This window comes from Cervus canadensis, chromosome 21, assembly GCF_019320065.1.
Source record: "Cervus canadensis isolate Bull #8, Minnesota chromosome 21, ASM1932006v1, whole genome shotgun sequence".
In the NCBI taxonomy this organism is placed as follows: domain Eukaryota; kingdom Metazoa; phylum Chordata; class Mammalia; order Artiodactyla; family Cervidae; genus Cervus; species Cervus canadensis.
In genome coordinates this window covers 13290787-13306096 of record NC_057406.1, presented here as the reverse complement: position 1 = coordinate 13306096, position 15310 = coordinate 13290787, and the positions used below count along the sequence as shown (strand labels likewise).

Here is a 15310-nt window from a genome sequence, read left to right as displayed (position 1 = left end):
TTAATTAATTTCCACGGTGCCTGTCAGAGGCTGGCAGGGAAAGGTCTTGCTCCCTGAGAATTCTCTCTGAACCTAAGCCTTGTACTCATGGGGAACAGTGCTATCTCCAGCCCTCCTTGCTTCCCACACAAGTCCCATCCTTAGATCTCCAATACACCTGATACTGTGAACATACACACACACACACACACACACACACAAGTCATCCTTGTGAGAGGGGGCATCCACTGCAGTCAGACACCCAGGATGGCGCTGTCTCCTTGAGGTTGGTTGGACCTTTCACCCTGGCTTTCGGTAGGTCATTTGCTCTGAAAGAGCTGGTTAGAAACCCAGCATTCTCTCTCACTGGAACTGTTCTAAAGCAGTTTGGGTACATACTTGGTGGAGATATTATCTGGCATTTCCCTGCCACCCCATGTGGTCCACCCATGGACTTTTGAGTCTGGTATCCAAAGTCTTATATTTGTTTCTCACAGATTTTCAGTGTTAACACTTTGAGCACAGGCCCTGTGGATGACCTCAGTGTCTGAGTGTCCATAACCTAGTGGAGACTGCATAAACCCAAAGGAAAGTCATTCATGACTGTGAAAGGTTCAAATAAAGACATGCGGTGTTCTCTGAGGTCAGGGAAGGGGGTCAGGAAATCAGAACAGATGGAGAAATCCTCAGGGAGAAGACTTCAGAGTCTGTGTTTGTGCATCAGGCAATCTGAGTGGTTCCAGAAACTGTGGCAACAAAGGGGTGTGTAATAAGCAAACACAATCGGTTGCCTCTTTCCTCTGATGGCAGAATGTGGTGAGCTTGGCTGGGGCAGCACATGCCATATGCCCACATCTTTTGAGAGTGCCTCTCGCCACTGTTTCTCCCAGAGAAGTAATTTCTCTGCAGCCCCTGCTCACACACAGCCTGCGTCTCTAATGGATCACTTCGACAGGAGGTTTTATTGACTAAGCTTTCTGTTCTTCACCTTTTTGATTGCTTCTGACCCTTTCCAAACCCAGCAGCCCTTTTATCCTTAAAATGAAGACCCTCCACCCCTTGGGGAGCACTGGCCCTTGCCCTCTGCAGCCCATGATAATAATTAGGATAATAAATAATCCCTTATATCCATATAGGACTTTGTAGTTCCAAAAACTTTACTGGCTCATTCATTGTGATGATGCTGGGAGGAACGGGGAGCAGCTGTTATCCTTGGATCAAAGGATGTCGAAGCAGTTACCCAAGGTCACACAGAGGAAATGAGCTGGTTCTGGGATCATAACCCTGGTCATCTGCACCCCCTGAGCTGGGTTAGTGATGCCCGTGGTGTACACAGCACCTTAATATTCTCTTTCTCGGGCTTGTGTGTCCAGCCCTGGGTCATGGCTCAAACTCTGAAGTCCTTCACGCCTCAGCAGCCTCCAAGGAGACCAGGTTTGTTCAAAAGCATTTCCAGAGTATGAGCTCCATGTGGGGGCCCATATGGGCCCAGGACCACTAATGCCTGCCTGCATCCCAGGGCTTCTTTGCGGTGGGCCCCTCCTCCATGATGAGGGCTGGGGTAGGTGCCATTCAGAGGCTCCATCTCTCTTCCCTCCACTTGTTTTGCCATTGTCCTTGAGGTTCAGTCGCTAAGTTGTGCACAACTCGTCAAGATCCCATGGACTTCCCTGTCCTACACCATCTCCTGAACTCTGCTCAAAACTCATGTCTATCGAGTCAGTGATGCCATCCAACCATCTCATCCTCTGTCATCCCTTTCTCCTCCTGCTTTCAATCTTTCTCAGCATCAGGGTCTTTTCTAATGAGTCAGCTCTTTGCCTAAGTATTGGAGTTTCTCAAGTTCAGCATCAGTCCTTCCAATGAATATTCAGGACTGATCTCCTTTAGGATGGACTGGTTTGATCTCCTTGCAATCCAAGAGACTCTCAAGAGTCTTCTCCAGCACCACACTTCAAAAGCGTCAGTTCTTTGGTGCCCAGCCTTCTTTGTAGTCCAGTTCTCACATCTGTGTTTATAAAATTACTTACTTCATGACTAACAAACTGACATGTGAGCATGAAAAGCATAAAGTTTATTAGTTTAATCCAATAAAACTTCAAGTTAATATAACACATTTAATGATAATGTAGAATTAATGCCCTGCATGGTTATTAGGCTTACATGGTACATGGCTTATATGAATGATTTTAATTAGTATGACTTTAGCAGCGCCAAATCCATTTGAAAGTTTTTCTCATCTCACTTTATCGGTTCTCTGGTGCTTGTATAGTTGGAATCACTGTCTGTAGTTTTCCTAAATACCATTTGCCATGTCGCATTTGAATTTCTTCCATCACAGGAAGATAATTCCAGGGACCAGGGGAAGACCATCTTTCTCTCTGAAATCTCCTATCCACTGTATCCATTTCTGTCCCCCAGGGGTCCCTGTACAACAGCAGGTGTCTCAGTTCCTTGTTTCTTGCCAACATTTTCTTGTAATTGTGGGGTAGCTAAGAACCAAAGCAGCAATCCAAACATTTGTCATTTACCGAGAAGAGAGTTCTCCCTCTTTGCCAAAAAGACACTTGTTATTCCCGGAATGAGAGGTCCAGTGGTGAGCAGAGAGCCTCAGCTCAGAGGAGTCTTAGAGAGCTGTGCCCTTCTCTCTGGGCAATGCGGTACTCACTCCAAGTCAGGTTTATGGTCTTGGAGGTACAACCAGGAACGTGAACTCAGACCAGTGAGTAACCTCAACCGTGCATTCTGGGGCAGCTGTGTGGTTCCTGTAGAACTGAAAGGACGCCAGTCAAAACTGTGGCCTGTGTGTGGGGTGCCAGGTTCCCCTAGCAGACAGCGAGTGAGGAAAGACCAGCCCATGAGCTGTGGTGCGGGAGACCTGAGTTCGATCCCTGGGTCAGGAAGATCCCCTGGAGAAAGGAATGGCAACTCACTCTGGAGTTGCCTGGAGAACTCCATGCATAGAGGAGCCTGGTGGACTACAGCCCATGGGGTTGCAGAGTCAGACACAACTGAGAGACTGACATTTTGAGTTTTGCCCTCCCCGTGGCCCTGTGCTGAGATGGTCTGAGTCCTCGGATAGGACTGGCCCCTCCCTCTGTAGGGGGTGTTGTGATGGAGGTGGTGGTCATCAACATGGAACCTTTTCAGAGCCTGTGAAAAATGAGGGTCACCCAAAGTTCATCACACAGTTTCCAGGAGAGTACAGCTCAGACAGTGCTGATGAAGCCAGGTGGAGAGAAAGTATCCAATGTGGGAAAGAGATAAGCCAAAACCCAAGCAGAGAAAAAGCCCACACTTTTATGCTGTGGACAAGCATAGGGATCAGCAGGCAATGCGATGATGAGTGTCACAAGGCTGGGTGGATTGGTGCTGACATAAAGCAGAGCACAAGAAGACGGAGCCGAGATGCTCCCCTCCCCACCAGCAGGTGTGTGGATCATCTGGGAGGGATGGCCGGGAGACAGGGGGATGAGAGGGTCCTGCCGGTCCTCCGTGGTCACTGATCCTGAGGATCTGACCCTGCAGCCTTGGCTGACCGACCTACGGGGTCACCCCCACCACCCAGAGCTCCACTGGGGAATAGAGGCATCTCACCAGACTCTCCTTCTGTCACCCATGCAGGAAAATCGCTGCCTATGATGAAGAAATCCAGCACCTCTACGAGGAGATGGAACAGCAAATCAAAACTGAGAAGGAGCAATTTCTCCTAAAGGTGAGAGTCCATTCAAGTCCGGGGCTTGGCTGTGCCGGCCAGGCTGAAATAGTGAAATAGCATGTGCTCTGACCACCTTCCGCCTCCCGGACCTAAGATTGCAGTATCCCCCTGGCATTATTGATTTCCTATTTCTTGGCTTTTGATTTTTTTTTTTCAAGGTCGTTGTCACCTTCAAATTTGGCATGTAATTTACTGGTTCATTTTGATCGACTGTGGTCTGTCTCGTCCTATTAAGATGTTAGCCCCAGAGAGCAGGGGTCATCATCTTTTATGGACTGATGTACCCTTGGCACCCCCACTGTGCCTGGAGCAGAGTAGGCTGGCAATCAACAAGTATCTGTTGGATCAATGAGTGAACAAGGAGTAAATGTACCGAGGGATGGACGAGTTTACTATGAAGCATCCTGAAGGCTGGGCTTGATTTTGGTCATTCCTGGAGGGAGCTAGAGTTGTACATGCTCCCTGTCCACCTGGACAGGGGGTCACTGAAGCCCTGGGATGTCGTGTTCTTGCTGTTGCTGTTCAGCGGCTCAGTCGTGTCCAGCTCCTTGCAACACCATGGGCTGCAGCACACCAGGCTTCTCTGTCCTTCACTATCTCCCAGAGTTTGCTCAAACTCATGTCGGTTGAGTGGATGATGCCATCCAGCCATCGCCTCCTCTGTTGTCCCCTTCTCCTCCTGCCCTCAATCTCTCCCAGCATTGGGTTTTTTTTCCAGCAAGTTGGCTTTCACATCAGGTGGCCAAAGTATTAGAGCTTCAGCTTCAGCATCAGTCCTTCCAGTGAATATTCAGGGTTGATTTCCTCTAGGACTGACTGGTTTGATCTCCTTGCTGTCCAAGGGACTCTCAAGAGTCTCCTTTAGCACCATAATTTGAAAGCATCAGTTCTTCAGTGCTCAGCCTTCTTTATGGTCCAACTCTCACATCCGTACGAGACTACTGGAAGTCCAAAGGCTGAGTGGATCCTGATGTTGAGCAGGTTCAAGGTGGTGAAAGCAATCTCCATCCAGGTGCCTTTGGGCCTCATGTGTCCCTCTCCCTGGTCTGGCAGGACACGGAGAGGTTCCGGGCCCGCAGTCAGGAGCTGGAGCGGAAGCTGCTCTCGAAGGAGCAGGAGCTGGAACAGCTGGTCCAGAAGCAGAAGCGGGTAAGCTTTCCTCCGCATCCTCAGAGGACCCGACTCTCCACTCTACCCTCCCCTCTTTTCTTACCCACTTTCCCTGCCCTTCACTTAAGGACTTAATTTTTTCCAATCTGAGAAGGACCATTTAGTGGTACAAAAGAGAGCATTTGAGATCATAGGTGATCCTGAGATAAAACCTTTATACTCTCCCATGCCTGGTATTTAACTTGGAAAAATTGCTGAGAGTTGAGATATCTGCAGACATGGGGGTTTAATTACGCCCGGGAGCCACCAGGATGCCGAAACGGTAGTTTGTTTCCTGCATCCTGTGTGAGAGAGGAGGGAGACGCTGAGGCATGGGGATGCAGTCACTGATTTGGGGGGAGGAGGCTGCAGACTGTGAGGTCTTCCTGCCAGAATGGCTGGGGATGCCTCCAGTTGGAAGAGGCTCCTCAAAGGTCCATTTGTCCGCTCCCTCTCTTCCCATGCACCTAGAAAATGTGCATCAGCCCCTTTGCGACTGCTCCCATCACCCCGCAGGATCGATGCAGACACCAGACGCTCCCTTGATGCACCCGAGTCCCCAGAGACAGGCTAGGCAGTATCCCCGTGTCCATCCACCTTGTCTGGGAGAGCCTGGCACAGGACACTCAGTCGTGTCTGACTCTTTGTGACCCCATGGACTGTAACCCACCAGGCTCCTCCGCCCATGGAATTCTTCAGACAAAATGACTGGAGTGTATTGCCATTCCCTTCTCCAGGGGATCTTCCTGACCCAGGGATGGACCCTGGATCTCCTGCATTGCAGACAGATTCTTTACCATCTGAGTCACCAGGGAAACCTAGGCAAGCCTCCTCTTCAAAGCAAGGGGCTCATAGGTAGAGAGAGGACCATTTGCCACTTGGCCTCCTGTTTTGTTTCATTTGGTGCTGGAAGGAATCCAGCCCTGGACAGACCCAGACGCATTGCTTCCATTTGAAAAGAGAGGGATATTTTTAGCAGCACATTAAAATATGCTTGAAGACACCCCATGCTAAGGCTGGAAGACAGTTCCACTCCTGCGAATCCCCAACCCGTAGATTTTGGTTTTTCTCCTGCAGCGAGATGCTCTCAACGCCCGGAACTGCCAGCTGCCTCCCCATCCCCCCTGCACAGTCATACCTGGCTTCTCCTCCCCCTTCTCCTCCTTACTGTTATGTATTAAGTTCTTCCCCAATAGATTTATCCCTTCAATGAATGATTGCCACTCGACTTAATTACTGCATGTTTGCCTGATTACTCAGGGGCCTCTTGAGATTGGCACAGACGTTCTTGTTTTTGCTTCTTTTTCTCTTACTGGCCACATTCATTCAACTAAATCCATTATGATCTGTGTGCCTTGCTTTGAGTCCTCCTCTGGTGAGAGGGTTAGAAGCTCTGTATAGACTAATTGCCAGCCAGAAAAACCTTAAGGTGTTTAGTTGCTTTAGGGACATGAGAAAAGGTCCATGTTTGGTTGGACCTGTTTGGGCTATTTCCTAAGGGTTTGCAGGGTTTGTGGCTACTATAGCAAACTTGTCTAGATGAAAGGACTCGGACTTGTTTAGCTGAGAGAGGAAAAGGGAATAAGTAGATTGATATTCAGGATTCATGACCGGGGAAGGTGGCTGTGTGAAGAATGTCACTTAGCGGTTTCCACCTCCATCAAGAACCAAGGGAAAGCAACTAGTGTGGAGGACAAGGGGGATTTCACGAGAGCTTAAGACATTGATGAGACCATTGGTGAAACGATGGTCATCAGCACTGGGATAGAGGGACAGATGATGGTCTTTCTGAATGGTGCAGCCCCCTCCCAGGACTATTTTTTTTTTAAAACCATGTCGCTTTTAAAAGTTTATTTCCTTTTGTCTATGCTGGGTCCTCGGTGGGCTTTTCTCTAGTTCAGTGAGCCAGGGTTATTCTTTGTTGCGGTTTGAGGGCTTCTCATTGTGATGGTTTCTCTTGTGGAGCACAGGCTCTAGGACATACGCTCAGTAGTTGCAGCTCCCAGGATCTAGAGCGTGGGCTCAGTAGTTGTAGCTTAGTTGTGCCTTGGCATGTGGAATCTTCCTGGACCAGGGATTGAACCCATGTTTCCTGCATTGGCAGGTGGATTCTCAACGACTGCATGACTAGGAAAGTGCTCCCCGGCCTGTTTACTAGCCCCATGGAGACAGGGGAGAGACAGGAGTGCTCTGGAAGCTCCTTCCTGCCCTTGGAAGTGTGTGTGTGTGTGTGTGAATTGAGGGGCAGGACGAAGCTGACTGAGGCTGGAGGATGGTGAGGGGCAGTAGCAAGGGCCCCTGCCCGCCATGTGGAGGAAGCCAGGCGGGGCCAGGAGAGGCAGCCTGACGGAGCTGGTCCCCCATCACTCCCCCCTGCACACCCCCTTCCGCCCTTCCAGCTGGAAGGCCAGTGCACCGCCCTGCACAATGACAAGCATGAGACCAAGGCTGAGAACACCAAGCTGCGACTCACCAACCAGGAGCTGGCACGGGAGCTGGAGCGGACGTCCCGGGAGCTCCAGGATGCCCAGCAGCAGCTGGAGAGCCTCCGGCAAGAGGCCCACAAGCTCCACCAGGAGAAGGAGATGTGAGTGTGACCCTTGCGCCGCCCGGACGCTGCCCTCCGCATTGGTCCCCTGCTCTGAGCCTATGAGCGGCCCCCCCCTGCCCCCACCCCAGACCCTTCTCCTTGCTCATAACATGGGGATGGGGTGCCTTGGTCCCTTTTCTAACCTTCTTCTAGAACCCTGAGATATGATGCAGACCAGCTCTGTGCCAGGCATTACCTAGGATTGACAAGAAACATGCAGCCTTGTTCTTGGAAAATGTATTAAACAATCAGGAAGACGTTATCCAACCAAGTAGCAGGCAGTCTGGCGAAAGATGCTGAGTGAGGGGAGTGGCCAGACATTGACCCTGGAGGCCACGGCGGGCCGGGAAGTCTTCCCAGGTCAGCGTGCCATTCGTGTGCAGCGTGTCACAGGGCGTGTGACAGGGCCCTGGAAGCAGCATCCCAGCTCTGCCCATTTTTTTCCCACCAGCCTTCCTCTTTGCGGGCTCTATGGGGGCAGCCCCACATCTCTGGGCATGGTTTGCTGATAAAGCCCTGCCTCTCTCTGACCCCTGGCAAAACTTGGTCCATTGCAGGATGTGTGTGTGCTCAGTCATGTCTGACTCTTTGCAACCCTTTGGATTATAGCATGCCAGGCTCCTCTGTCCATGGGATTTGCCAGGCAAGAATACTGGAGTGGGTTGCCATGCCCTCCTCCAGGGGATCTTCCTGATTCAGGGATCGAACCCATTCTCTTGCGTCTCCTGTATCGGCAGGTATATTCTTTACCACTCTGCCACCTGAGAATCTATTAGCCTAAATCAAATTGTTCCATTATCTGGCTCATGTGTAGTGTTTTGCATGATTTGGGACTGATCCAGGGTGAGAAGCAGGACATGTGTTTGGATTTGGACTTTTTTACCCTAGGAAGATCCCTCCGGTTGAAAAATAGATGTCTTCCCTAGCCACTGGCTTAAAGCAAAACCAGCCCTTCCGTTCCAAGGCTCGGATGCCGGGTGGAGGAATGGTGTATTTCATTGGAAACAAGCAAAAGCGGTTCCTCCCCATTGAGAGCGGGTCAACAAGGTGCTTAACTTTATAAACAGAATTAAGGATTCGGCCTCTTAAAATTCAATCAAGGCCTAAAAGCAGCAAACATCCGAGAACACAGGCGTGAGGCCTGCAGGTAGAAGCAAGCACCAGAGCTAAGCACCAGAGCCGGGGTAACCAATCACGGCGTGAGGATTAAAATCTTTCTGAAGCCTTATCTTCATCAAGCAAGCCAGAGACACAATCTCTGGAGTCTGGGAATTGAAAAAGAGGGAAGGAGGGGCTAGGAGGGAGAGATAAATGAGTGCAGAACCTTCAGGGCTTGTTTTGAAGAAGCTTGCAGCAGCTCGTGCAGCCAGAGAGCCTGCTGGAGCCCAGGAGAGCGTGTCTTGTCCAGGGAGATGGGAGAGAAGGGCGGGGAGAAGCTTAGCGTGCCCTCTGTAGAGCAGGACCCCTGACCAGCAGTACGGACAGGATCTTTGTGCTGGAAGCCACCTCTCCATTTCACAAAAGGAAAATGGAAGCTCAGAGAGGGATAGCAAGCAACCTGCAGTCACACAGCTACACAGTGCCAGAAAGCAAGGTCAGAGTCTCATCATTCCACCCTGAGCATCCCCAGAGATGTCTGACTGCTGGGTGATTCTCCAGAGCAGCGAGAAGCGGGGAGAGGCGGCCTCTAGATCATCAGGCCCCGTCACGTGTCAACTGGATCTCAGGATGGGAAAATGAGTCTTCCTGTTCTCTGAAGATGCCCAAGGAAGGTCGACTAGATTTTAAAAAGAGATGAAGAAGAACAGTCAGAGGAGAGATGAAGGTCAGCTGAAAAGCAGCATCCCTGTCTATTTTGTTAATCAATTTGTATCTGAGGCAGTGGTTTATGAGAAGGCACAAAATTCAAAGTGGTTTGCAGCCCTACCCCCTGACTCCTGGCCTCCTGTGAGTAGGAGGCCACGAGTTGTGGCTTCTTGTGGATCTTTCCAGGGTGTATGCACACACTCACAGACACTTCCAGGCGGCGCTAGGGGTAAAGAACCCACCTGCCAGTGCAGGAGACATAAGAGACGCAGGCTCAATCCCTGGGTGGGGAAGATCTCCTGGAGGAGGGCATGCAACCCACTCCAGGATTCTTGCCTGGAGAATCCCACGGACAGAGGAGCCTGGCGGGTTACAGTCCATGGGGTCACAATGAGCTCACACACACACACACACACACACACACACACACACACACACAGCGCCAGTGCACTGCTCTACATCAGCCTGCCTTTTTCACTTGACGGATCCTTTGGAGAATGCTCCATATTTCTTTCTGATAAAAACCAGGCCGACAGCCCTTCCCTCCAGGCAGCGGTAAACCTCTCCCCAGCCGCTTCCATGAAATGGCAAGCTCTGTGCTTTACCCTTCCCCTGTCAGCCAGGCACAAACTTGTTGAATGTCTAGGTCAAAGGACGTTCAGGGGCATTTTGTTAAATATCTAAGTTTCTTTTCTTCTTTTGTTGCAGAAATGCTTTTCTTTTTGTTAAGACCCCCAAAATCTATCTGAATATATGTGTGTGTGTGTGTGTGCGTGAATGTTTAGATAGTCAGATATCTGTATGTCTACTAGACAAACAGCCACATGTGTGCACTGATACAACCACGTACGGGTGTGTGTATGTGTGTGTTGTCACGGTGCCAGGGTCTCCTGGTGCTGTGTCAGCAGGGCCAGAGGAGGGCTGGAATGAGGTCCTCTTCATTGTGGAGGACCTGGCCCCTCCATCAAATGCTGCGGAGTTTCCCAGGTGGCTCAGCAGTAAAGGACCTGCCTGCCATTGCAGGAGAAACAGGAGACACAGGTTTGATCCCTGGGCCGGTAAGATCCCCTAAAGGAGGGCATAGCAACTCACTCCAGTATTCTTGCCTGGAGGATTCCATGGACAGAGGAACCTGGTGGGCTACAGTCCATGGGGTCGCACAGAGTCAGGCACGACTGAGCACGCACACACTCACACTTGCACAAACACTGTGAGACCCCAGCCCTTAGGTCTCCACTGAGTGACTGTCCTCAGCAGGGAAAGCCATCTGCTCCCAGGAAGAAGCAGGACGCAGGGTGGGGGCTGGGGAGCCCCAAAGCCAGCCGGAGGCAACCTTGGCTCCAAAGGAACCAAGGAGCAAGCTGGCAGGTATGCTCACGTAGTGCCGGTCTGGTCGGTGAGCAGAGTCCCGGGCTGGGGCTTAGGGATCCAGCGTGGATAATGGGAGAGACATTGTTTTCCTTCAGGTTGAAATTAAATATAATTGGTAATAAAATGTTGGGAGTTCACAGCTCTGCAGGAGCCAGAAAAGTTCTGTTGCTTAATTAGGATTGTCTGAGGTGAACTTAGAATTTGAGGCAGTTTGTTACTGTTGCAAATTGACTTCCTAATTATTCTATAAAGGGGAAAAACCCACAGATACAGCGGAAGGAATCAGGAGATCGCAAACTTGGCGGGCGCGTCCTGCGGCCCCAGCAAGCTCAGTAGTGACATGGGCGGGGTGGTCAGGGGGCAGTCCTTGCCCAGCGCGGTCTGTGCACCCTCCAGGCAGCCCATGGCAGCGATGCCTTTTTCGGGTGCAAGGTGCTTCCTGCTCTAAAACCAGGCTGTGGCTTGAAAATGTGGAACCTTGGACCCTTTGCCGTAAGCCTGGGGGAGATTTAAAGTCTCTGAACCGCAGGGCAGAGCCCAGAGGGAAGGATGGAGGCAGACTTGCGCAGTTAAGCAAGGTTTATTTTTCAGCATCACCCCATTCTCTATTCTTTCCCTTTCTGAGACAGACTGAATTCCTCGCCACCACTCCACTCCCTCCTCCCTTCCATCTCTTTTCCACCCTCCCTCCCTCACTCCCTCCCTGCCCTCTTCCCTCCCGCCCCTCCTTTTGCCCTCTCTCCTTTCTTCCCACTGCTGTTTGCTAACTGCAGCTTTCAAGCCAGACACTGCAGTGAGAACACAAAGGCAAACCCAGCACACAGAGCCCCACATCGCAGCCTAAGTTGCCCTCCAGCCACCCCAGTGTATCTCTCAGCCTCTCTCTTTCCTTCCCCCAGATCCTCTATTGACACACTCACATTGTGATATAAATGATGGAGTTGACTGATACATTAAATCTCTGCTTTGTAGCTAAAGATGGAAATTTTTAGTCAAAGAAATGAATGCGCAACAGTGGAAATTCCAGCTCTTCGGGAACAGATTGGAGACTGTTGGGGGAAGGTGGAGAAGGGAAAGTGGTTCTTCAGTAGCTCCTGAAAATAAACTAAGCCAGCATGGTGGAGGTGGGGGTGCTGGGGAAGCACTAGCTCTGCTCCCACCCTCCGAGACTGGGCTGGAGAAGAGAGTTGATTCTGCTTCCCTGACCTCTGGGCGGGGCAGGACCACTGGAAGCCCAAGAAGACAGTACGGTCATCATGAAGCAGTATCACTGGGACCAGGGGTCTGAATTAGGACCCTGGCTCAGTCCTGGGTTGTCCAGGGAGAGAGTTAGCGAACCTGTCTTGTGATCTATGTCTGTAAAATGGGGATAAGTTCACCTTCCAAACAGGTGCCTGAGATGACTCGCTGATTCCTGGTGTAAGCCCCTGCAGGAGGCCCTGCTCTGCAGCGGAGGACCAGCCTGGGTACCATCTCCAGGGTCTGACTTCATCACCACCTCATGCCCTGGGAGTGCCCACCTGGTACGGTCACTCATCACTGCCCTCTTGTACCCCCTCAGGGAAGTGTACCGTGTCACCGAGAGTCTACAGCGGGAGAAGTCGGGGCTCCTGAAGCAGTTGGATTTCCTGAGGTGTGTGCTCATCCCAGAGCCCAGAAGGGCGCCCTCCCCACCCACCCCCCGCCAGAGTCTCACCTGTGTGCTGAGAAAGCCCCTCATTCCCTTGGTCCCCAGCATCCTGCTGGACGGCTGACACCATCTCTCCACTATGTTTGGTCCGTTTGCACAGGTGCCCGCCCCCCTCTCCAGTTTGTATCTCTGCAGGCGGGCATTGCCCCATTCTTCTGGGTGCCTGGCATGGTACTTGCTGAGGTAGGAGAGAACTGAACTGATTGAGCATCTTGTCCATGTCAAACGTACTCTCCTTTGTCCTCAACCAAACCTGGGAAGGTGGAGGGTTGTTAATACAGGAGTTCACCCAAGAGGAAGCGGGTATCAGAGAAATGAAGTAATTTACCAGCGTGACGCAGACACTTGCTCCCGGAGCCAGAAATGAATCCCTAGCTGGCTCATGCCTTTTATCCTGCCACATTCTGTTAGCGTTTGTTGAATGAGTAAATGAATCACAAACAGGGCAGCAAGATAGGAGTTTTCTCACCTATTAAGCTTTCTGTAAATTCAAGCTCACTGGTTTGATCTGGTTTGGAATACTCTCAAAAAACTCCCCCCAAATGACCAAACCCAACCAGGTGTGGGGAAAGATGGAATTTTCAATTTTGCCTCTGAGGTTTCTAAGTTACTTAACCTGCTGCCCGCAAAACACCTCTTGGGAAATGGTGATGAAATTTGGGTTCTAATTTTTTTAATTGCAAGCAGGTTTGAATCACTACCTTATTAAGGTTTTTAGTTTTTTTTTTTTTTTAAATTTGAAAGCAAGGTAAGATCACTGTGTCTGGCATCTTTGATGCCACCAAATAGAAAAATTCTCCAAAGAGAATGCATCTCAGATTTCTTCACTTAAGATGTGATTCAAAAGCCCAGGAAGGTGGAAGAGGTTTTCTTAGGTGGCTGAGTTCTCATCGGTGTGAGAGGAGGTTTGGATTCTCAGGAAGGATTTAGTGAAGGCAGAGAACAAGATGCACAGGAACACGTTTGGTTGGGCTTTTCCCCTTTTTGCTATTTGTACTTTGAAAAACTACAAGGGCAGATACAGTGTGAGTGAGCAGGGGAGGCTGACAAGGCACTGCTCTGCCAACATTTGTGGGTCTTTTTAATGGAGACTAGGGCTTCCCTTATAGCTCAGTTGGGAAAGAATCTGCCTGCAATGCAGGAGACCTGGGTTCAACTTCTGGGTCAGGAAGATCCCCTGGAGAAGGAAATGGCAACCCACACCAATATTCTTGCCTGGAGAATCTCACGGACAGAAGAGCCTGGCGGGTTACAGTTCATGGAGTCGCAAGAGTCGGACATGACTTAGTGACTAAACCACCACCAGTGTCTGTTCAGAGTCCCAGCCTGGAGCCTCTCTGCCTCACCTGGCCCCCCAACCAGCTGAGGGGAGCCTAGATGCCAGGTGGCTCTAAGGCCAATGCCCATAAGGCCATTCTGTCCCCCTGCCTCTGACCTGACTCAAACACAAACACCCTCTGCCCTTAGCCACCATCCCTAAGGAAAGCAGTTCCACACCCTCCCCGGGTCTGGCACGCACAGCTGTCCTCTGCACCCACCTGACCGTCAAACCAGTGCTGTGGATCTGTTGACCGCAGGCCCCATGTTTGACCAGATTCCCCCTTCCATCTGCAGGGAAAGGAACAAGCATCTCCGGGATGAACAGGACATACGTTTCCAGGTAAGTGGCCGGCGCCCCCTCCGCACGGCAGGGGGAAGACAAGGACTGGGGTCCAGTGGCAGCCAGGCCATGCTGGGACTTGTCCAAGAAAGCCCTGAGGCTTGGGGTCTGGCTGCACCTTCGTGTGGGCAGGACGGTGGCATAAGATTTTTCAAAAGTTAGTAAAGGTTCAAGGTGACCCATAGGGTCACCGTGTGTTAATTTTCTGTGAAGTGACACACTTTTCTTTTGGCATCACGAGACTGGAATACTCGGGAGGATCCCTCACTTTTTGAACGTAGAAACGATGAGTTGAAATGTCGCCATCACTTTTAAAGCAAAATGTCCTGTTTTTTCCTTCAGTAAGATTTTGATGTCTAGATGAAAATTTTACATTTTAGACTGTCATAGAGTGAATTAAAATGTGTATTTCATCATTTACATAGTTGATTTTATATACAATTTTTTAATCCTATGGGGACTGCTGCTCCTCTAAACTTATATACTTTCCCAAATAGCACAAAAATCCTTTATTTACATGAAGATTTTCATTTGTGAATGCATTAAGCAGAATCTAGGCTTTCAGGGTCTCCTATCACCCTCCCCTTTAGAGAGTAGCTGTTGAATGCTCTGAAGGGAAGAAAAAGGGGGGGACAGGATGGATCCATGTGACATTCTATCAGGATTATGCATCGTAAATTTCATGTGTGATCTTGGGTAAATTGTTGGCCTCCTTGGACCATGACCCCAGTGATCACAGGAGGAAAGGGAATTCTTCCCCTTTTTTCCATTTTGTAGGGCTTTTTGTTTTTTTACTTTTAGTTGGAGGACATAATGTTGTGTTGGTTTCTGCTGTAAATAATGCAAATCAGCCATAACTACATGTATGTTCCCCCCCTCTTGAGCCTCCCTCCCATCCCCCATCCCATTCCTCTGGGTGGTCACAGAGCACGAGGCTGGGCTCCTTGTGTTATATAGCAGTTTATACTAGCTGTTTTGGGCTTCCCTGGTGGCTCAGTGGTAAAGAACCCACCTGCCAATGCAGGAGACATGGGTTCAATCCCCGGGTTGGGAAGATCCCCTGGAGAAGGAAATGGCAACTCACTCCAGTGTTCTTGCCTGGGAAATCTCATGGACAGAGGAGCCTGGTGGACTACAGTCCATGGGGTCGCACAGAGTCAGACATGACTAAGTGACTAAACACCACCAACACCACTAGCTATTTTATACATAGTAGTGTATAGGGATTGTTTTGTGTGTGTGTGAAAACCTCTTGGAAAAGGAGGTCTTGTGCTAGCCCCTAAGCTGTTAATTCCCTAAATGCAGTCAGCAGCTGCCAGCTAGCTTGCCCCTCATTTGGTCTAAGCT

General features: G+C 50.3%; 1 protein-coding gene across 4 annotated transcripts in view; it reads left to right on the top strand.

Annotated features, from left to right (window-relative positions):
• CRACR2A (calcium release activated channel regulator 2A) overlaps window positions 1-15310 on the top strand; it is a 153813-nt gene that overhangs the window by 96245 nt on the left and 42258 nt on the right. For all 4 annotated transcript variants that reach the window (XM_043439964.1, XM_043439965.1, XM_043439967.1 and 1 more), the window contains 5 exons: window positions 3604-3694; window positions 4751-4846; window positions 7246-7433; window positions 12175-12246; window positions 13918-13963. In XM_043439964.1, the coding sequence (XP_043295899.1) occupies window positions 3604-3694; window positions 4751-4846; window positions 7246-7433; window positions 12175-12246; window positions 13918-13963 (493 nt within the window). The remainder of the gene's footprint in view (window positions 1-3603; window positions 3695-4750; window positions 4847-7245; window positions 7434-12174; window positions 12247-13917; window positions 13964-15310) is intronic.